The following is a 23,496-nucleotide window of genomic DNA, read 5'->3' as shown; positions in this document are numbered from 1 at the left end:
AAACTACTTGCGTTACTTAGTTACTTTTTAGAAAAGTAATGCTTTACGTTACTTTTGCGTTACTTTATCCCACCTGGACAGGGCTTGTTTTTTATAACAAAAAAGTCATATTTTTGGGCAAATGTAAAGACCCTTTCACACTAAAAGTGACATAATAATCCTCAGGCTGAAGGAAATGCAGATTCACTCCTGTACAGTAGAGGTAGAGTACAGTACAGTAGAGTACAGTATAAGTAGAGTAGAGTACAGTAGAGTACAGTACAGTAGAGTAGAGTACAGTAGAGGTAGAGTACAGTACAGTAGAGTAGAGTAGAGTACAGTATAAGTAGAGTACAGTATAAGTAGAGTACAGTACAGTAGAGTACAGTAGAAGTAGAGTAGAGTACAGTAGAAGTAGAGTAGAGTACAGTAGAAGTAGAGTAGAGTACAGTGGAGCACAGTAGAGTACAGCCGAGTACAGTATAAGTAGAGTACAGTAGAGTGGAGTACAGTACAGTAGAGTAGAGTACAGTAGAGTACAGTAGAGTACAGTATAAGTAGAGTACAGTAGAGTGGAGTACAGTAGAGTAGAGTACAGTAGAGTAGAGTACAGTAGAGTACAGTAGAGTAGAGTACAGTACAGTAGAGTACAGTACAGTAGAGTAAAGTACAAGTAGAGTAAAGTACAAGTAGAGTACATTACAGTAGAATACAGTACAGTAGAGCACAGTAGAGTACAGTATAAGTAGAGTACAGTACAGTAGAATACAGTACAGTAGAGTACAGTACAAGTACAGTACAGTAGAGTACAGTCGAGTACAGTCGAGTACAGTAGAGTGCAGTATAAGTAGAGTACAGTAGAGTAGAGTACAGTCGAGTACGGTATAAGTAGAGTACAGTATAAGTAGAGTACAGTAGAGTAGAGTAGAGTAGAGTAGAGTAGAGTAGAGTATAAGTAGAGTACAGTAGAGTACAGTGGAGTAGAGTAGAGTACAGTAGAGTACAGTAGAGTACAGTACAGTAGAGTAGAGTACAGTATAAGTAGAGTACAGCACAGTAGAGTGGAGTGTAGTAGAGTACAGTAGAGTACAGTAGAGTAGAGTACAGTATAAGTAGAGTACAGTACAGTAGAATACAGTCGAGTACAGTATAAGTAGAGTACAGTAGAGTACAGTATAAGTAGAGTACAGTAGAGTACAATATAAGTAGAGTACAGTATAAGTAGAGGACAGTAGAGTACAGTATAAGTAGAGTACAGTATAAGTAGAGGACAGTAGAGGACAGTAGAGTACAGTATAAGTAGAGTACAGTAGAGGACAGTAGAGGACAGTAGAGTACAGTATAAGTAGAGGACAGTAGAGGACAGTAGAGTACAGTATAAGTAGAGGACAGTAGAGGACAGTATAAGTAGAGGACAGTAGAGGACAGTATAAGTAGAGGACAGTAGAGGACAGTAGAGGACAGTAGAGGACAGTAGAGGACAGTAGAGTACAGTAGAGGACAGTGGAGGACAGTAGAGTACAGTATAAGTAGAGGACAGTATAAGTAGAGGACAGTAGAGGACAGTATAAGTAGAGTACAGTATAAGTAGAGGACAGTAGAGGACAGTATAAGTAGAGGACCGTATAAGTAGAGGACAGTAGAGGACAGTAGAGTACAGTAGAGGTAGAGGACAGTAGAGGACAGTATAAGTAGAGTACAGTACAGTAGAATACAGTACAGTAGAGTACAGTAGAGTGCGGTGTAAGTAGAGTACAGTAGAGTACAGTATAAGTAGAGTACAGTAGAGTACAGAATAAGTAGAGTACAGTACAGTAGAATACAGTAGAGTACAGTAGAGTACAGTAGAGTGCGGTATAAGTAGAGCACAGTAGAGTACAGTATAAGTAGAGTACAGTAGAGGACAGTATAAGTAGAGTACAGTAGAGGACAGTATAAGTAGAGGACAGTAGAGTACAGTATAAGTAGAGGACAGTATAAGTAGAGTACAGTATAAGTAGAGGACAGTATAAGTAGAGGACAGTATAAGTAGAGGACAGTAGAGTACAGTATAAGTAGAGTACAGTATAAGTAGAGTACAGTAGAGGACAGTAGAGGACAGTATAAGTAGAGCACAGTATAAGTAGAGGACAGTAGAGGACAGTAGAGTACAGTATAAGTAGAGTACAGTATAAGTAGAGTACAGTATAAGTAGAGTACAGTATAAGTAGAGGACAGTATAAGTAGAGGACAGTAGAGGACAGTAGAGTACAGTATAAGTAGAGTACAGTATAAGTAGAGGACAGTATAAGTAGAGGACAGTAGAGTACAGTATAAGTAGAGTACAGTATAAGTAGAGGACAGTAGAGGACAGTATAAGTAGAGGACCGTATAAGTAGAGGACAGTAGAGTACAGTAGAGGTAGAGGACAGTAGAGGACAGTATAAGTAGAGGACAGTATAAGTAGAGTACAGTATAAGTAGAGTACAGTAGAGGACAGTAGAGGACAGTATAAGTAGAGCACAGTATAAGTAGAGGACAGTAGAGGACAGTAGAGTACAGTATAAGTAGAGTACAGTATAAGTAGAGTACAGTATAAGTAGAGTACAGTATAAGTAGAGGACAGTATAAGTAGAGGACAGTAGAGGACAGTAGAGTACAGTATAAGTAGAGTACAGTATAAGTAGAGGACAGTATAAGTAGAGGACAGTAGAGTACAGTATAAGTAGAGTACAGTATAAGTAGAGGACAGTAGAGGACAGTATAAGTAGAGGACCGTATAAGTAGAGGACAGTAGAGTACAGTAGAGGTAGAGGACAGTAGAGGACAGTATAAGTAGAGGACAGTATAAGTAGAGGACAGTAGAGGACAGTAGAGTACAGTATAAGTAGAGGACAGTAGAGTACAGTACAGTAGAGTACAGTATAAGTAGAGGACAGTAGAGGACAGTAGAGGACAGTAGAGTACAGTATTAGTAGAGGACAGTAGAGGACAGTAGAGGACAGTAGAGTGCAATATGAGTAGAGTACAGTAGAGTAGAGTACAGTAGAGTATAGTATAGTAGAGTACAGTATAAGTATAGTACAGTAGAGTACAGTACAGTAGAGTACAGTAGAGTATAGTATAGTAGAGTACAGTATAAGTATACTACAGTAGAGTACAGTCGGGTACAGTAGAGTATAGTACATTTTAAGTGGAGTGTACGTAGAGTACAGTATAAGTCGAGTACAGTATAGTACAGTATAAGTACAGTAGAGTACGGTAGGGTACAGTACAGTAGAGTACAGTGTAAGTAGAGTACAGTACAGTAGAATACAGTACAGTCGAGTACAGTCGAGTAGAGTACAGTATAGAACAGTATAGTACAGTAGAGTACAGTATAAGTAGGGGGCAGTAGAGTACAGTATAAGTAGAGGACAGTGTAAGTAGAGGACAGTAGAGGACAGTAGAGGACAGTATAAGTAGAGTGCAGTATAAGTAGAGGACAGTAGAGTACAGTATAAGTAGAGGACAGTATAAGTAGAGGACAGTAGAGGACAGTAGAGGACAGTAGAGTACAGTATAAGTAGAGGACAGTAGAGTACAGTAGAGTACAGTATAAGTAGAGTACAGTACAAGTAGAGGACAGTAGAGTGCAATGAGTAGAGTACAGTATGAGTAGAGTACAGTAGAGTAGAGTACAGTATAAGTATAGTACAGTAGAGTACAATCGGGTACAGTAGAGTAGAGTACAGTATAAGTGAAGTGTACGTAGAGAACAGTATAGGCCGAGTAAAGTATAGTACAGTATAAGTAGAGTGCAATAGAGTACAGGATAAGTACAGTAGAGTACGGTAGGGTACAGTACAGTGCAGCAGAGTACGGTATAAGTATAGTACAGTACAGTAGAATACAGTACAGTAGAGTACAGTATAAGTAGAGTACAGTACAGTAGAATACAGTACAGGTGAGTACAGCCGAGTACAGTCGAGTACAGTATAAGTAGAGTACAGTAGAGTCCAGTATAGTACAGTAGAGTACAGTATAGGTAGAGTACAGTAGAGTACAGTATAAGTAGAGTACAGTATAAGTAGAGGACAGTAGAGTACAGTATAAGTAGAGTACAGTATAAGTAGAGGACAGTAGAGGACAGTATAAGTAGAGTACAGTATAAGTAGAGTACAGTATAAGTAGAGGACAGTAGAGTACAGTAGAGTATAGTATAAGTAGAGGACAGTAGAGTACCGTAGAGTACAGTATAAGTAGAGTACAGTATAAGTAGAGGACAGTAGAGTGTAATATGAGTAGAGTACAGTATGAGTAGAGTACAGTAGAGTACAGTATAAGTATACTACAGTAGAGTACAGTCGGGTACAGCAGAGTAGAGTACAGTATAAGTGGAGTGTACGTAGAGTACAGTATAGGTCGAGTACAGTATAGTACAGTATAAGTAGAGTACAATAGAGTACAGTATAAGTACAGTAGAGTACGGTAGGGTACAGTACAGTGCAGTAAAGTACGGTATAAGTATAGTACAGTATAGTGCAGTACAGTAGAGTACAGTATAAGTATAGTGCAGTAGAGTACGGTAGAGTACAGTAGGGTACGGCAAAGTACGGTAGAGTACGGTAGGGTACAGTAAGGTACGGTAGAGTACAGTAGAGTACGGTAGGGTACAGTAGAGTACGGTAGAGTACGGTAGAGTACGGTAGGGTATGGTAGAGTACAGTAGAGTAGAGTGCGGTCGAGTACGGTGGAGTAGAGTACGGTAGAGTACGGTAGAGTACGGTAGAGTACGGTAGAGTAGAGTGGAGTACGGTAGAGTAGAGTGGAGTAGAGTACAGTAGAGGTAGAGTACAGTACAGTCGAGTACAGTCGAGTACAGTCGAGGTAGAGTACAGTCGAGGTAGAGTACAGTAGAGGTAGAGTACAGTAGAGGTAGAGTACAGTAGAGGTAGAGTACAGTAGAGGTAGAGTACAGTAGAAGTTGAGTACAGTACTGTACAGTAGAGGTAGAGTACAGTCGAGTACAGTAGAGTACAGTGAGGTAGAGTACAGTAGAGTACAGTACAGTAGAGTACAGTGAGGTAGAGTACAGTAGAGTACAGTGAGGTAGAGTACAGTGCAGTAGAGGTAGAGTACAGTCGAGCACAGTAGAGTACAGTGAGGTAGAGTACAGTAGTGTACAGTAGAGGTAGAGTACAGTAGAGTACATTCGAGTACAGTAGAGTACAGTGAGGTAGAGTACAGTAAAGTGAGATAGAGTACAGTACAGTAGAGTACAGTGAGGTAGAGTACAGTAAAGTGAGATAGAGTACAGTACAGTAGAGGTAAAGTACAGTAGTGTACAGAAGAGGTAAAGTACAGTAGTGTACAGTAGAGGTAAAGTACAGTCGAGTAGAGTAGAGTACAGTAGAGTACAGTAGAGTACAGTACAGTAGAGTACAGTAGAGTACAGTACAGTAGAGCACAGTACAGTAGAGTACAGTGAGGTAGAGTACAGTAGAGTACAGTAGAGTACAGTACAGTCGAGTACAGTGAGGTAGAGTACATTAGAGTACAGTACAGTAGAGTACAGTGAGGCAGAGTACAGTGAGGTAGAGTACAGTAGAGTACAGTAGAGTAGAGTACAGTAGAGTACAGTGAGGTAGAGTACAGTAGAGTACAGTACAGTAGAGTACAGTGAGGTAGAGTACAGTGAGGTAGAGTACAGTAGAGTACAGTAGAGTAGAGTACAGTAGAGTACAGTACAGTAGAGTACAGTGAGGTAGAGTACAGTGAGGTAGAGTACAGTAGAGTACAGTAGAGTACAGTACAGTCGAGTACAGTGAGGTAGAGTACATTAGAGTACAGTACAGTAGAGTACAGTGAGGCAGAGTACAGTGAGGTAGAGTACAGTAGAGTACAGTAGAGTAGAGTACAGTAGAGTACAGTGAGGTAGAGTACAGTAGAGTACAGTACAGTAGAGTACAGTGAGGTAGAGTACAGTAGAGTACAGTAGAGTACAGTAGATACATTAGAGTAGAGTACAGTGAGGTATAGTACAGCCGAGTACAGTACAGTAGAGTACAGTAGAGTAGAGTACAGTAGAGTACAGTGAGGTAGAGTACAGTAGAGTACAGTACAGTAGAGTACAGTGAGGTAGAGTACAGTAGAGTACAGTAGAGTACAGTAGATACATTAGAGTAGAGTACAGTGAGGTATAGTACAGCCGAGTACAGTACAGTAGAGTACAGTAGAGTACAGTGAGGTATAGTACAGCCGAGTACAGTACAGTAGAGTACAGTAGAGTACAGTAGATACATTAGAGTAGAGTAGAGTAGAGGGCGCCGCTCAAACACCTTTCAGCTGCTGTTCTGGATAACAAAAGAAGAGGGTGCAGGAGAAACAAGTTTTAACACTTTCTTTACCAATAAAAACAAATAATAATAAGAAACATTTGGTTATTAACAGGCTTAATATGTCTAGTATGGCAGCTCGAGCACCTTAGAGCCTAAGCCTCTCGCCAAACACTGTCAATACATTTCTGTCTCAAAGTGGTCCTGACTGAACTACAATAACCATCATCTTCACACACACACACACACACACACACACACACACACGCCTCTGCACTTCGATTTGTCTCAACATGAGGACAGGAGAGCTGTCAGTCAATAAATGTGAAAAACAAAGTAACTTGCGTTATTTATTTGAAAAAGTAACTCAGATATTTTGTTGTAAATTTTAAAAGTAATGCGTTACTTTACTAGTTACTTGAAAAAAGTAATCTGATTACGTTAATCAAGTTACTTGTAATGAGTTCCACACAACACTGGTGATAAACACACATCTGTCTGTCTATCTCAGGTTCTGCTCACGATGGACGACGACCTCGACGCGGTTCAGAGAGACAAAATCTACGTCTTCTGATGGAGAGACATTATGGATTAGCCAATCACAGAGCAGCACCAATGAGAGGCCTCACTGCCTGAAAATCCTGCCAATCAGAGACTGTGTGAGAGGAGCCTCATACAGGAACTAATGCTGATAGGACAGTGAATGTGCCAGTCAAACTGCCAGAGCTCCTCCCCTCATGCTAACGCTTCAGACCTGCCCTGCGAATCTCAGCGCAGTTTCGTGTGTTTCTCTCGCGTGTGTGTCCGTCTGTGGCCTTCTGTGTGTGTGGACCGCGCAGGTCCGACTGTAAATCCGAGCCGAGCCGCTTCACTGATCTCATGATGATTCTGATTTGGAGAAAATCAACTTTGCACTGTCTGAAAAAATTACAGATCATGTTTTTACAATGACAAACGGAATGATTACTGAATAAAGACTTTTTACTGTTGTTTTCAGTCGTGTACATCTGTGTGCTGCAACAACACAACTCTTTTCATGTCGAAACTAATCAAAAATACACATTTGCTAGAGTTAAAGGTTTAGTTCACCCTGAAATGAAAATTATCATCACTTCACTTAAATTTGAGGTTCATATCTCAAGAAATGAGATGTTGTTCGGCTGCAGTACCAAACGCTTCCACTAGAGGAAACTCGTCTCACATTCATTTCCAGTGCACAAACAATACAAGTGTTTTTTTCCCCTGTGTTAAAAACTGGTAGGAAGTGGTCAGCAAAGAAATCTGTAGTAGAGGCAAAGGCTGCCCTTCAAATTGGGGATATCGTGGGACAGGTACAGCATGGAAGAGGGGGTTTTGGGTTCAGTTTAGCTCCTCCTAAATGGCACAAGGCAGGCCCAGCTCAAAGGAGGAAGCTGGTAGTCAACGAGGTGCGAAAGCAGGAGGAGAGGATGAGGTGTATAAAGGCCATTTCCCAGGCCAAGCAGGGAGAGTGGATGAGATGGGAGAGTGTGGAACAACGTAAGATGGGCTGGCAAGACCTTTGGTCAATGGAAGAGTAGGATCAGTTTCCTTATCAGGTCAACATATGATGTTCTCTCATCACCGCAGAAGTCAAGTCAAGTCATCTTCATTTTTATAGCGCTTTTAACAATGGAGATTGTTTCAAAGCAGCTTTACAGAGATAAACATACAATTTACGGTAACAGAGATTGTATTGGCTTTATAGCGATTTTTGAATAATGTTATTTCCAGCTAAAGTTGGTTTTGATTGATTCACTTCCAGCAAAATGATCATTTGTTATTACATTAGGGGCCACTAAGACGACGCCGTTCTCTCTAAACAGACTTTAAACGCGAACCTGTGACCTGATGGCGTTCACATGCGCATTAAAAATTGATTCTATAGTTAAATTCGTTTGAATATGTGTGCGCAGGTTTGTAATTTCCCAACAAACCATGCCTAAACAAACTACTTGTCTTGCCTATACATTAGATAAAGAATTTTGTTTTATTTTATCACTTCGGGGTACGCGAACCGGATTTTCAACAACGCTTTATCTGTAGAGTGGGAAAGGGATCCTCCATAGGGAGAGGATAGTTGACACTTCAGCACTGCATTGTCATCGGGTCCAGGCGAATCTCCTTCGTCAGATCTGGATACGGCCTGGATCCGGCAGGCTGCGGGAAAACCTTGGGATAAACAAAGACACTAATATTAGCGTAGATGCCATTCTTCTTATGATGTAACGAGTACATCAGGATTTAAGGGAAGTGTTCCCAGTTCCGGCTGACCTAATCTATGCAGCCTAACATTGAATTATAGAAGTCTATAATGTATTATGTGTATGCTAGGTCAAAGAGATGTGTTTTTAGTCTAGCTTTGAACTGACAGAGTGTGTCTGCTTCCCGGACAATGGTAGGAAGAATGTTCCAAAGTTTTGGTGCTAAATAGGAAAAGGATCTCCCGCCTGCAGTCGATTTAGATATTCTAGGTATTATCAACTGGCCGGAGTTTTGAGATCGCAATAGACGTGAAGGACTATAATGCTTTAAGAGCTCGCTCAAGCACTGGGAGCTAAACCATTTAGTGCTTTGTAAGTAATCAACAATATTTTAAAATTTATACGATGTTTAATAGGCAGCCAATGCAGTGTTGACAGAACCGGGCTAATATGGTCATACTTCCTGGTTCTAATAAGAACTCGAGCGGCTGCGTTTTGAACTAGCTGTAGTTTGTTTATTAAGCGTGCAGGGCAACCACCCAGTAGAGCATTACAATAATCTAGCCTTGAGGTCATGAACGCATGAACTAATCGTTCTGCATTTGTTAATGAGAGCATATGGCGTAATTTAGATATGTTTTTAAGATGGAAAAATGCGGTTTTACAGATACTAGACATGTGACTTTCAAATGAGAGATTGGTATCAAAGAGCACACACACACACACACACACACACACACACACACACACACACACACACACACACACACACACACACACACACACACACCCAGGTTCCTAACCGACGACGAAGACTTAACAGAGCAGCCATCAAGTGTTAGACAGTATTCTAGGTTATTACGTGTGGAAGTTTTTTGTCCAATAATTAGAATCTCTGTTTTTTCAGAATTTAGTAGTAGGAAATTACTAGTCATCCAATTTTTTATATCGGCTATGCATTCCGTTAATTTTGTGAATGGGTAAGTTTCGTTAGGTTTTGAAGAAATATAGAGCTGAGTATCATCGGCATAACAGTGAAAACTAACTCCATGTTCCCTAATGATATCTCCTAATGGTAGCATGTACAGAGTGAACAGCAGCGGTCCTTGTACTGAGCCTTGTGGTACGCCATACTGAACTTGTGATCGATAAGACATCTCTTCATTTACTTCTACAAACTGATAACGGCCAGATAAGTATGATTTAAACCATGCTAGTGCAACTCCACTAATGCCAACATAATTTTCGAGTCTATTTTAAAGAATGTTGTGGCCAATAGTATCAAATGCAGCACTAAGATCGAGTAACACTAATAGAGAGATACAACCACGATCGGATGATAAGAGCAGATCATGTGTGACTCTGATGAGAGCTGTCTCAGTGCTATGGTACGGTCTGAATCCGGACTGAAAATCCTCGCAGATATCATCTCTTTCTAGAAAGGAGCACAGTTGTGAGGATACTGCTTTTTCTAATATCTTTGACAGAAAAGGCAAATTCGAGATCGGCCTGTAATTGACTAATTTTGTATGATCAAGTTGCGGTTTTTTAACAAGCGGTTTTATCATAGCCAGCTTAAAGGTTTTTGGTACGTATCCTAGAGACAAAGATGAATTAATGATATTAAGAAGAGGATATATGACCTCTGGAAACATCTCTTTCAGTAGCTTAGTCGGTATAGGATCTAACATACAAGTTGTTGATTTAGATGAATTAACAAGTTTAGAAAATTCTTCCTCTCCTATGGCAACAAATGAATCAAATTTTTCCTCAGGGAGACTACAATGCACTCCCTGATGCAATACTGTGGTAGACGGTTGCATAGTTATAATTTTGTCCCTAATATTATCAATCTTATAAGTGAAGAAGTTCATAAAGTCATTACTGCTGTGTTGCTTGGACACTTCTGAGCTTGAAGCTTTATTTCTCGTTAGTTTAGCTACTGTTTCAAATAAATACCTAGGATTATGTTTATTTTCTTCTAATAGGGTTGAAAAATAAGCAGATCTAGCAGCTTTTAAAGCCTCTCTGTAAGCAATCGAGCTCTCCTTCCATGAAATCCGAAATACCTCTAGTTCAGTTTTCTTCCAGTTGCGCTCCATTTTTCTGGCTGCTCTCTTAAGGGCCTGGGTGTGCTCGTTGTACCACGGAGTTGGACTATTTTCTTTAATCTTCTTTAAGCGCAATGGAGCAACTGCGTCTAAAGTGCTGGAAAAGAGAGAGTTAAAAGTTTCTGTTGCAATATCGAGTTCTTCTAAGCTATCTGGGATGCTGAGATGATGAAACTGATTAGGAAGATTATTGATAAAGCAATCTTTAGTGGCAGAAGTTATAGATCTAACGTATTTATAACACGGAGTCGGCTATGCAGCCTTGGCTAAATGTAATTTACATGAGACTAGATTCAGAACCTAAACCTCTGGGTAGGAGAGGATCCCTCTTGTCCTTTGTGTTCATCACCTGCCACATTAAGGCACATTTTGACAGGATGTAAGGTCGCTTTTATCCAAGGTCGGTTTACTTGGCACCATGACCAAGTATTGCGATGTTTGGCTTTAGCATTGGAAGGCAAGCGTAGTATGACCAATATAAGTTGCCGCCTGTTCTAGCAAAACATTACACGCAGAAGACAATATTCCTCCGCCCAGGCGAGCAACCACCAAGAAAAGGTGTTAACACCAATTCTCGCCCAGGACAACTGGAAGCTGTTAGGGACTGGAAGATGCTGGCTGATCTTGATCAACGGCTTATTTTTCCACCTGAGATTGCCACCACTAACCTACGACCAGATATTGTTTTGTGGTCCGGATCAGCACGCATTGTTCAACTGATAGAGTTAACCCTTTAGGCGCCAGAGGTTTTTTCCTAAAACGTTCGATTTTGACATCTTAATTTCAAAAGGCTATATCTTAAAAGTGATAAAAGATAGAGACTTTCTGTAAATTAGAGAAATATTAAGGATGACCCAAAGTTTATGTAGGGATTACATTTTTCCATCTAATTTGCATATTATGACATCATATGGTGGCGGCAATCTTGGATTATAGAATTTTCATGAAAAGTCACATGTTTTAATGATAAAATGCAGCACTTCTTTCCCCCCAAAATGTCCAGCACCTTCTGTATGTTATATTGCACAATACTGAATGCTCAGGTATATAGTAAGTAGTAAACAAACTGTGTAAATTATTACTAATAAATGGTAGAAACAAACCGAATGCATGTAGTCGTTGCCTTTTGCTGTAGAGATTTTCCATTTACTAAATACAGTAGACACTCTGATTCCATGTATGGAGCACATATATATTATTCATATGACATACAAACACAAGTAGACAAGACCTGTTTAGTTCAAACGCTCACTCGCACAGATCATGAGTGAGATGATACGAGCAGCGCGGCCAGATCTGCCTCACGCACGCGCCGAGTGTGCACAGCTCGGACTACTGTCATTGTCATTGCGACTCCCCACCCTGCCTCCACGTTGTCTCCTAACTGTCCTATGAATACTTCGACCTCGTCTAACATACCCAGTGGTATTAGACAAAGTCTCCACCACAATACTGTCGCCGCGATTGCGGAGAGGATCTGATAACATGGCTCACTCTCACACTAGCTCCGCTTTTGATCGCACTGATTCAATGCGCTCTAACTCGAACATTTTATATAGAAACATGACGTTTTTTTTATTCGGGGATGAAGTATGACATGTCTCCCATCCAGTGGAGGGGAGGTCGAACGAAATTTGACACCCAATTTGACAAAATCGGCCGTTTTATTCAGTGCCTCATCTTGTCGAGTAAACTCGACCGTGGCGCCTAGAGGGTTAACAGTGCCATGGGAGGATGCGGTAGATGAGGCATATGAGAGGAAGAAACTGCGGTATGCTCATCTGGCCACTGAAGCAGAACAGCGAGGATGGAGAGTCCAGGTTTACCCAGTGGAAGTGGGTTGTCGAGGTTTTGTGGCACACTCTACAACCCGGTTCCTCAGAGACGTCGGATTCAGTGGCCAAGAGTTGCGTCGCACAGTAAAGAACTTATCTGAAGCAGCAGAAAGGAGCAGCAACTGGCTGTGGTTGAGACGGAAAGATTCTAGCTGGCTGAGTACAGGCCGCCACGCTACGGTTTCGTAGAATTCTTGAAAACTTAAAGAGTCTGTTGGTTTATTTGTACACGTTGCATAGTATTTACAGTCATTACGTTCCTGTGGATATTGCGTGAATGAGGGGTGGTTGGGCAGATATTGTGTTTTGCGGTAGGTGGTATGCCATAAGGGACCGTTGCCACTGAAACTGCATATTAATGCACCAGTGGGGCTCGACAGCCTTAGTCAAACGGGTTGGCGCGTATGGTCGGGTTGCGGAGAGATTGTGAGATTGTGGTTAGGTCTCAGCAGCAGGAGGGATGTAGAGGTCAGTAGGCTGGGCTGAGTTGAGTTGGGGACGGAGGGGGGTGACTCTGGGACACCAGAGTCACTGTCGAGCCCTCTTGAGGTGTCATGGGCTAGTCGACGAAACACTGAGGATGGAAGGTGCCCACTTGAAGACCCTAGAGATGTCCCCTACTCGGCTCAATCCAGACGGTTGTCGTGCTGGTCCACTAGGGAGACCACACTGTAGTTGCAGCCGTCGTGTGTGCTTACGTGCCAAGTACACTGCAGTCGTTAACGCCGGACAGAAGGGGAGTCACACCAGCATATGGAAAGAAGCGTAATGGATGAAGTATAGTTTACTGTAATGCTACGTCTCAGTGTTGCTTATCTTGGCGAAAGCCGAGTACAAATCAGCATGAAGTTTTAACATCTACTCTCGTGTAATGGAAATCATTCAGGACCTTTTATCCTTTTCAAATCATGTCCATGATTTATTGAGTGTTCACACAGCAAGTGCCAAAACCTTTACCAAGTTTCGTACCATTCCAATGAAGTAAAATGTTTTAAAAAACCAAAACATCAAATGTTTTGGTTGAGAATGATCGAACAGCACCAGAGGGTTAAAGTCAGACAGATTCTAGAGACTTGTTTTATAAGGTTACACTTATTTTAACCCCTACATGCATGAATTATGAGAACCTCAGTCAGGATTTTTTTTCCTAAGTGTTTGTATTGCTCTTAGGGCATGAAAAACAAGATTTGTACACATTTTTTTCAACATTAAACAGTAATAACACCTTAATACTGTGTATTTAACGAACCAATGAATAAAATTTATAAAATCTTAAAATAAACTATAAAATATAAACAAAAAATGTAATACAGCTTCAATTACTGTAAACGCAATTGAGTTTGTTCACGTTTGACCAGCACACATAGAAGAACTTCATACATGATCTTCTCTTGTCTTTGATATCGGAACACGAGGACGTGATTCCGTCAAAGATCAGGTGAAGGTACAACTCTGTGGACACAACTCAGACTCACGATCCCCCCAGTCTACCAGAGAATGACGAATCACCCTTATTAGCAGATAATGCTGATTATTTTCAAAATGGACACATTTCTACTGTAGCTCTCCTCTATGAGGAACCCTCTGACTGAACTCTACATTGATCTATTGATGTTTTCAGACTGGAGAAACTAGTGATCAGGTGTTTTCCATCTCATCTGAAATGAGTAGTGTTGGAGGTAGTAACACATTACAAGTAACGTGCATGACATAATCAGATTTTTTTTATGATGTAACGAGTAAAGTAACGATTACTTTTTTGATGTAACGAGTAAAGTAACACATTACAAGTAACGTGCATTACGTAACCAGATTACTATTTGATGTAACAAGTATCAATTACTTTTTATGTAATGAGTAAAGGCATTTCAAGTAACATGCATTACGTAATCAGATTACTTTTTAATATAACGAGTAACGGTTACTTTTCGATGTAATGAGTAAAGCGTTGATGTCAGAGTGAGGTCCAAAGCGATGGAACCAATGTTGTACCAACACCTGGGCCACGGTACTAGCTCTTTGGTCTCTAGTAGCCACAGCCTGAGTATACTTTGAAAAAACATTTTTTAACATTTCTTGTAAGAACAAGAATATTTTCACGACCGTCACTGGCTGGCTCTAAAATAGTGAAATCTATAAAAACAATGTCCCTCCCGTTCCTAGTGTTGTAACAGCTTCTTACTTCCTACTGACATCGCATCTCTCTCAGATACTCTCGAAACTTCTCTGTTACTGCCCCATTTAACAGCCAAGAGTTCAAGCTTCATGGAACTATAATTATCCATGTTTCTTTCAGAGGGTCTCAGACCCCGACTAGCATAGGCAATAGGCCTGAGTTTACCATCATGCTCCTGAGAGAGCTCCCAGCCCTCCATGGCTGGCATCTACCTCCAACACAAAAGGACTCAAAAGCATGCTCACAGGTCTCATTCCATACTGATCCTTTTAGTTCCACTCAGCCTACTCACCAATTGATGCAGCGGGGCAGCCAGTGAAACAAAACCCTTAACAAAGCGACTGTAGTACCCCGCACACCCAAGAAACGACCACAATTCTGCTAAATGCACCAGACGCATCAACTCCCGTATGGCCTGTAACTTGCCAGGATCAGTCACCACTCCCTCAGCAGACACCACGTGTCCCAAGTACTTGAGCTGTTTTTGAAAAACACTCGGATAACTTAACTTTTAACCCTTGTTGTTGGAGTCGGGAGAACACCTCTTCCAACCTCTCCAGATGTTGACTAACAGAGGAGGAAAACACGATTACATCATCAAGATAAAGCAACACAAAATGATACCTCTGGTCTCCGAACATGCGCTCCATCAAACGTTGAAATGTGCCCGGTGCATTACAAAGGCCGAAGGGCATTCGATTAAATTCCAAGAGGCCAAAAGATGTACAAAAAGCAGTCTTGAATTTATCTTTCTCTTCCACTGGCACCTGGTTGTAGCCACTGGCCAGGTCAAGAGTGGAGAACCACCTAGCCTCTGATAATGCATCCAATGAATCCTCAATTCGAGGAAATGGTAAATGGTAAATGGACTGCATTTATATAGCGCTTTCACAGACCCAATGGCCACCAAAGTGCTTTACATTTGCCTCACATTCACCCATTCACACACTCATTCACCGACGTCAGCCATACAAGGCGCCATCCAGCTCGTCGGGAGCAGCCGGGGTTAGGTGTCTTGCTCATGGACACCTCGACACTTGGTCAGGTGGAACCGGGGATTGAACCACCAACCTTTCGGTTCGCAGACAACCTACATGAACCACTGAGCCACTGCCGCCCCCAGAGGAAGCATTTTAGCATTTAGTTGCCTATAGTCAACACATAACCTTATGCTGCCATCTTTCTTTGTCACCACTACAATTGGGGAAGAGAAAGGGCTACGACTTTCCCTAACAATCTGACTATCCAATGACAAAAATCCAATGTTTATTATGCATTTTCACCAAGTCATACTGTGATGGAGGAAGATGGCAGTTAGGCTGGCGAACAGGGACCTCAGCCTGTAACGGAATCTCATGGATAATAAGCTCGGTACACCCTAAATCTTCCAAAACTTGGATGTCTTTTTCCAGTAATAAACAAACACTGTTAAGTTGTTTTGATTGATACTGTGAAGCAGCTTTGATACAATCTGTATTGTGAAAAGCGCTATATAAATATATTTGACTTGACTTGACTCTGCATGTAAAAGGGCAGGTGAATTAAGCAATCCTTCTGGAAGAATACCCTCACCAGGGCCCAAAGGCTCTAACAAAAACTCTGCTAAAGGAAGTTGGGGGCATGTGACAGGCACCATGGAAAGGGTTCCAGAAGCAATACAAATGGGTCGTTCACCTAGTACTTTTACTTTGAATACTACTGTTGAATTAGTAATCGCCTCCGTTTTCTCACACTGAAAAAGTGCATGCCTAGACACAGAAGCAGCTGATTGTACTAATGGGGTCTGAAAAAGACTTGCACAGAATTGTTGAAACAGTCTCTGATAACACTCCCTGATGACATTCATCCCTAAAATACTGGGGGTAACAGTCTTACGGGTTTGTAAGGCTACATTCACAGGGTCCTTAACAACCAAAATACCCCGCTTTGGAATGCACTGATTCAAAACAGTCACATCTAGTTTGACGTAGCCGAAATTAGGTATGTCAAGTCCATTAGCAGATTTTAGGCCAAGCCACTCACAATCCTGTTTTTTCAAGTGAGAAAAAGATTTATTGAAAAACCTCTCAGTCACAGTAATCACCATGGAGCCAGTGTCTACCAAACATGGAACATCAACATTCTCATCTTCACCCTTAAAATGGGACATGGTCCTACTAACTGATCATAAACGAAAGAATCCACACTGGAGCCATCTACAGTTCCTCCTTGCGTGTGGCTCTGCACTAGTTCACTAGTTGGAAAACTGCATAGTTGGTTCCCTAATGTATACCCCCCAGTAATCTGAGTATCCAGGACAGTTTCACAATACCAGGCTATATGTCCAGGCAAGTTGCATGTAATGCAAACTGGCCGGCCATCAGATGCACGTTTAAAACAATTATTCTTAACTGGAGGTTTACTAGTAGCAGGGGCCAAGTGTTTCACCAATAAATCAAATTGTGCTTGTTGTTTAAGAACCATATACTTAAGTTCAGTCAGCTCTAAAGATGGCTGGACACAAAGAACCTCACAACTAGGTGTAACCTGAGCCTCACAAGTATGAGGGGAAGGGTGTACTTGTTTACTTGTCTCTGATTCTCCAACTGAAGCTGGTCCACTTGAGCCCAAAGTTGTCGTAGTTCATCCTCCATTTCGAAAGCTTGACAGAAGAAGACCCCGCAAAGATGCAAAGAGGTACTGGTCCTGTTAGCCACTGTTCTCTTCCTTTAAATCAAACAAACAAAAACAAAAACACAACAAAAAACAATTAGACTGCTCCCAAAACACAATGGACAACCAAAGTAGCTCAACCTGCCGACTACGCCAAAATGTGTCACTCGATAGGGCCCAAAAAAGGGAAAAGAAACAAATCTGTCATATAAGACAATAAGTTGTAGAAAAGTACATTATTCTTTATTAAACAGGACCATCAAATTATTCAGGACATTAACCCAGAGCCAAGTCAGCTGACAGGGGCAGCAATTTCTCAGACTGTCCAACTGGGAACATAGGAACTGAGCTACCGATACAGGGGACACTTCACTGCATTCTGTGAAAACCACAGAAAACCCCCATAAGCCCTTCAATACAGACAGGATTATGTGATACACATTCACAATTAGCCACCTACATACCAACCAATACATTAAACAAAACCAATAAACAAACAAAAAAAACGCACATAGAGCTGGCTAGGAAATTAATTTACCAAAAAAAGTCAGGGGGTACTCAATTTCACAATTGTCACTTAAAACTAACAAAACATAAGAGAAAAGTGACTAGCGATCAACATCCAACACCCTTAAAGGGGCACAACCAGACAAATACATGGTGGTCCTTGGGACACTATGTCCTACATGGCAACTAGCCAAACGGCTAACTGGAGCTACAAGGACCCCGGCTGCCTTTCCATGTTTCCTGTCCTTTAAATTGGGACACCCTATCAGCAATCTGTAATGGGATTGGAAGTTGCTTCACAATCCCCCTCCCCTTCTCCTGCTTTCCTTGCTACATGCAGATGAAGTATTTAAAGAACAACAGTCACAGTAATAGTACGAATTGTAGCTGAAATATAGCTAGTGATGCATGATGTCCAATTTAGTGGACAAATGAATAAGAATTTTCTCCAAATCTAAAATCAATACTTTGAAAATGTTTACAATAATGACTGATTAGACTTAGACTTTATTTAGGATGTTTTTTGATGTTACAACATTTTATTTTACCTGCAAGAGGATAGAAGGAATGGATGGATATTCCGAAGCAACTTGGCATTTCTGACTGGCTGTTGGCCATCTTGGTTTGGAGAAGAAAAAATCTCACATGCAATGGCTTGCCACTTGGTGTATATTTTGATCACAAAGAACATTGATGGCCAATTTGTGTTGTTTTGGAAACATTTATTATTTGGTCTTTAGGATAACTAAAGAAACATGCACAGTCAGGTCTATATAATACATTTTATTTTTTTTAATGGCAAAATTTTCCTGTAAAAAAACCCCTGTTTTACATAATTTAAGGGAAAGGGAGCTTTATATGGACTTCATATGGACTCAGTGTCTTTATGTAGATCTACATTAATCCCCCTAGTGTGCAACTCTGTTACATTTTGTTTTTTGTATACTGTTGTATTTGTAACATTATTTTTTGTCAATAAAAAAGCAGGAGCATCATCAGCTCTGAAATCGCTCTCAAACACACCTAACAACTGTTGTGATGCTCAGGTGTGTGTGTGTGAGGAGGAGGAGCTCTGGTGTGAAGATAAATACTGCTGTCATCACCATCACATCACATTCATCATGGAGTTCGATCTCGACTCAGGTAAACTTATCAATCTGTAAACATCCAAACATGATTGTTTCATTGTTCGATCTGTAAGTGAAACGGTGTGTTCTTCAGCAGCTGTTGGAGGAGATGAGGTGAAGAAGCAGGAGGGGAAAGAGGTGGAGGGAATCTTTGGGTTCGGAAAGAAGGATAAAGACAAAGAAGAAAAGGACAAAGAGAGCAAGGACAAGGTAAGAAGACTTATTCATGATAGTCAATGAAAGTTTAGAAGAAAATCTAAATCAGTTACAGAAACAGCAACATGTGTGACACATCTCCTCCCAGTAAGACACTGGTTTTACTCAAAACTAATCAGATTAGAAAAGTAAAATGGCTTTGTGTCAAGCTTAAACCGGAAGATTCCTGTTCAGCCCTCGAGGGGTAATAGTGACGGCAAATAAGAGAAGTTATCCGTGTTCTAACTGCATTATTCTGTTTTATGTGGGGTCTTTTCAGAGTGATTGCAAAGAAAAGGACAAAGACAAGGACAAGAGCAAAGACAAAGATAAAGATAAAGACAAGTGCAAAGACAAGGACAAGAGCAAAGATAAGTGCAAAGACAAGGACAAGAAGAAGGATAAAGAACACAAAAAGGGTCACGGACACAGTCATGAACACGGTCACGGACACGGCCACGGTCACGGACACGGACACGGTCGAGGACGCAAGTCTTCTTCTTCATCCAGTGATGAGGTAACGTGTGCTTCTGCATTGCTATGATTCTCCATTCTGCTGAACATGAGCCTCGTTTGATGCTGCTCAATATACGGCTCACACACACCTGTTGATTCTATATAGATGCAAACAAGATGCTACCCTTAGTTTCCACGCTGTATTTTCATACATCATACTTCATTCATCATATTTCAATGCTCCTCACATAAAACGGTGTAAACGTGTGAAAACACCTGGTAGAGTGAGTGACGTGGACGCGCCCCAGTAATGCAGACAAACCGGTTTCGTGTTGAAAAGAGTGGAACATAAAAGATTTACCAGGAGCCAAATGCATCTAAAATCCGTTCTGTAGATTCACACGCTAGTATTATAATGATAACAACAAGCTAATATTGTTCTCTCTCTGTTTGTAGGACTGAAGCTGAAGACTGAGGACATACCGGGGCTAGTTGTCACATGGGAAAACATCCCGTCAAAAACCTTGTTGCACAAATGCTTGTTTTCTCTCAGGATTTTAAACATCTAGTTGTGGCATTTGTCTTTATTAGTACAATATTTTGCTATATTTTTATATATTGCTGCAAGCTGTTACATCTTTTCTATGATGCACTTATCTATAAAAATGTTGCTTTTTACAATATATTATATTGTTGAAAATGGATTGATTATAAGTTTGTAGGTAGTATGTCATATAACAAATGTTTGTTTTCTCATATCAGTGTCGATACATATTGTGACGTATTCTATATAATGACAACATGCCCTGCTAAAGATTACAGTGTATTTTCTTTGTAGTTGTAAAGAAGGTTTTTGACAATAAAAGTGATTTTTCAAAACAAACTCACCATGAGAAATATTCCACCTGGACTTCTTTATCTTGTAAAATTTCATATTATTTCATATTCATAAAACACTTATAAATAGTGCTGGGCAACGATTAATCACATCTAAAATAAAAGTTTGTGTTTACAAAATATATGTGTGTGTAATTATTTTGTATAAATACACACACATGAATGTATATATTAAAGAAATATTTGCATGTATATACTGTAATGTTATATATAAATATTTTATATATAAATAACACATTTTTCTTAAATATGTACATGCATGTGAGTGTATTTATCTATACAAAATAATTATACACAGTACACATATATATGTAAAACTCGCGATTAATCGTTTCACAGCACTACTCATAAATCGTTTGATAATCTAGGGGGAAATTTTGGAATTTTGGAACTTGGAAATTTCTAACCCTGGAGAATAAAAAAATATTGCATTTAAATTCTCAGTTTACAGACAGATGCGTTATGCTAAACCCACATAAGACACCTAAAACGACACATGATGCATTTTAATATCAAATGATTTCTGCTCATGTCAGAATATGATTATCATTTCGGGAACACACTCCTGACTGCATTGCCTGAACGTATCAAAGGATTCTTTAATCCGCCAACTAAAGTCTGCATCAACGCACAGGTTTCGCTATGAGAAGTTTTAGAGTTATTTTCCATTTGTTAGCATGAACTGACAGACGACAGAGAGTCGTGATGACCCGAGGCTTCAGGGCTGGGCTGGTAAAACAGGAGGATCCACTCGTACGGTTTAAAGCGTAAAGATGCACTATCTAGGGTGGGTACTTTACTCTTCAGGGTCTCTTTAGACTCTTGCTGAGATTTATTCCCGGCCCACACAACATTCCAACAGTCTCTCATCGCACAGATAACACACATTTAGAGACACACCCGCATTAGAGTTTCCAGAATAACCGCACTATATTCAGACAGACAGATCTGTGAGTAAACATGCTGAACAATACGCATGACAGTTGAGTTTTATTCTACAATGGTCCCAGAATGCATTGTCACTATTGTTGAGATTCATACGCTAATTACTGATGTCATATTTTACACAGTTCTAGAGTAAAACATGTTTTGGAAAATATATATTTCATAATTTTAAATAGTTTTAAATAGTATTTCTGTGCATTTTTCATTATATAAAATTTAACTTCTATAACATTTTTCACATCAGCAATAATCCACCAAGTGTCGTCTTTAAAAAGAGAGTCTGTTGCTCCCAAGATTCAAGATTATGACACAAAAAGTGATTAATGGGTAATAAATGGATTATGACTATTTCATAAATATAAAAAAACACATTATCAAACTAAAATATAGCATTAAATTGAAATAAAAAAAGAAGGTAATTTTGTCCTCAAAACGAGCTGCACCAGACGGTTAAACATATTCAATGACTAACACACTTTTGATCAGTGATAAACCTTGGGATGAGATCTATGAATCATGATGATGTCACCATCAATTAAAATAACCATCGGATCATCTCCAGAATCTTCCTTACAGACACACAGTTTCAGCAGCCACATAAAACTAACGTTAAAAAGTCGAGCACAACTAAAGCAAACACCGATCATCATAATGGTGACTTAAAGTGAAATGCTCTATCTTTGTCTCAACAATCTCGTAGATGTCTTGGTATTAACGACTTAAACAACTTAAAACATGCATGAGAAATTTATTTTAATCAGTTTCCACACACTAAAAAAATCCTGCCCTTTTTTAAATAAAATATTGGAGGGAACTATTTGCATGAGAATTGTGAGTATTTTAAATTCAACTAATTTGTGTTTAAACTTTACATGTTTTTTTAACACGCACCCTTTAGTAATACCAACACAACTTTCCTTGTAAACGCAACTCAAATACTTTGTGTAGAAGAAACACAACTCAACCGAATGTATTTTTCAGCATACATTAAACAATTTACTATATTGATCGAAAATATATATTTTCTTTGCGTAAGGATACACTAACTAAGCCTGCCCCAAAAAACAACACTTTCACTGAATGAAAAACAAGATATAAGATAAAATGAAATGTCCAGTCACTCTCAGATTTCATTTTCTCAGATTGTTTTATTCACTTTTGGTGTCTGCAGCCGTTGGCCTGAAACACACAATACATAATACACAAGTGTAGAGTATGTTTCTGCACTTACACACACTAATGCTGAACCAGATGGGGAAAGGTGTGGACGTGCATCCATTCATAACATAACATGTAATTAAAAAGTTGCTCGGTTGGTTGGTGTTTGAACCTTGGATATTTTCATGGTGAGTAGCAAGTTAAAATATTATAAAAGAGTCATTTAAAAACCTTTGTAAAGTTTTAAAGGGGTCATGACATGGATTTATAAACATTTTTATATGCTCCTTGAGGTTCACTTATGAGAATGAAGTTTTTTGCACAAAAAAACCCCAAATATATAATATGTGGAGAAACAATTATTTTCAACCCTAATTCTGAGCCTTTGTCTGAAATGACCGTTTTTAAGGTGTAGCTCCTTTAAGGCTTGTCAGTAAACGGACACTTATTTTTGGCAAACATCATTGCACAGGAAACTCGCCATTGAAAACATTATCCATATAAAACCATAATTTACAGACAAAGCATTATGAAATCATTTACTGATGGTTTGTGGATCAGCTGCTGTCAGACTCAATACAGTCGCTGCTTCATCTGTCAATGACAGAAGCTTCTTTGTGAACTCTCCATTACACTGTGCCTCTGGCACATGCTCAGAACAAACATATAATGTCTGACTCGATCTGGGACGCCTTTAAAATAAAACATCTGTATACTGTATCAGTATAGACAGCGTCAGTCATTATAATCTGAACACACATCTGTATACTGTATCAGTGTAGACAGCGTCAGTCATTATAATGGGTTTAATTCGCTTCTGACGCGACTCTCACATCCAGTGTAAATGTCAAATGTCAGTTGTTAAGAGACTGAAGGCCAGTGGGCGGGGCCTATGATGGCAGTGGGCGGGGCCTATGGTGTGATGATGTATAACTATTGG

General features: G+C 40.0%; 1 protein-coding gene across 3 annotated transcripts in view; it reads left to right on the top strand.

Annotated features, from left to right (window-relative positions):
* sidt2 (SID1 transmembrane family, member 2) overlaps window positions 1-7,271 on the top strand; it is a 32,486-nt gene extending 25,215 nt beyond the window's left edge. For all 3 annotated transcript variants that reach the window (XM_056244919.1, XM_056244920.1, XM_056244918.1), the window contains one exon: window positions 6,787-7,271. In XM_056244919.1, the coding sequence (XP_056100894.1) occupies window positions 6,787-6,849 (63 nt within the window). In that variant the 3' untranslated portion in view covers window positions 6,850-7,271. The remainder of the gene's footprint in view (window positions 1-6,786) is intronic.
* The last annotated feature ends 16,225 nt before the right edge of the window (window positions 7,272-23,496 follow it).

This window comes from Rhinichthys klamathensis, unplaced genomic scaffold (genome assembly GCF_029890125.1).
Source record: "Rhinichthys klamathensis goyatoka isolate OS25496 unplaced genomic scaffold, OSU_Roscu_1.1 h1tg001160l_1, whole genome shotgun sequence".
NCBI lineage: Eukaryota > Metazoa > Chordata > Actinopteri > Cypriniformes > Leuciscidae > Rhinichthys > Rhinichthys klamathensis.
Note: the sequence above shows the minus strand (reverse complement) of the source record. Positions and strands in the feature narration are given on the sequence as shown.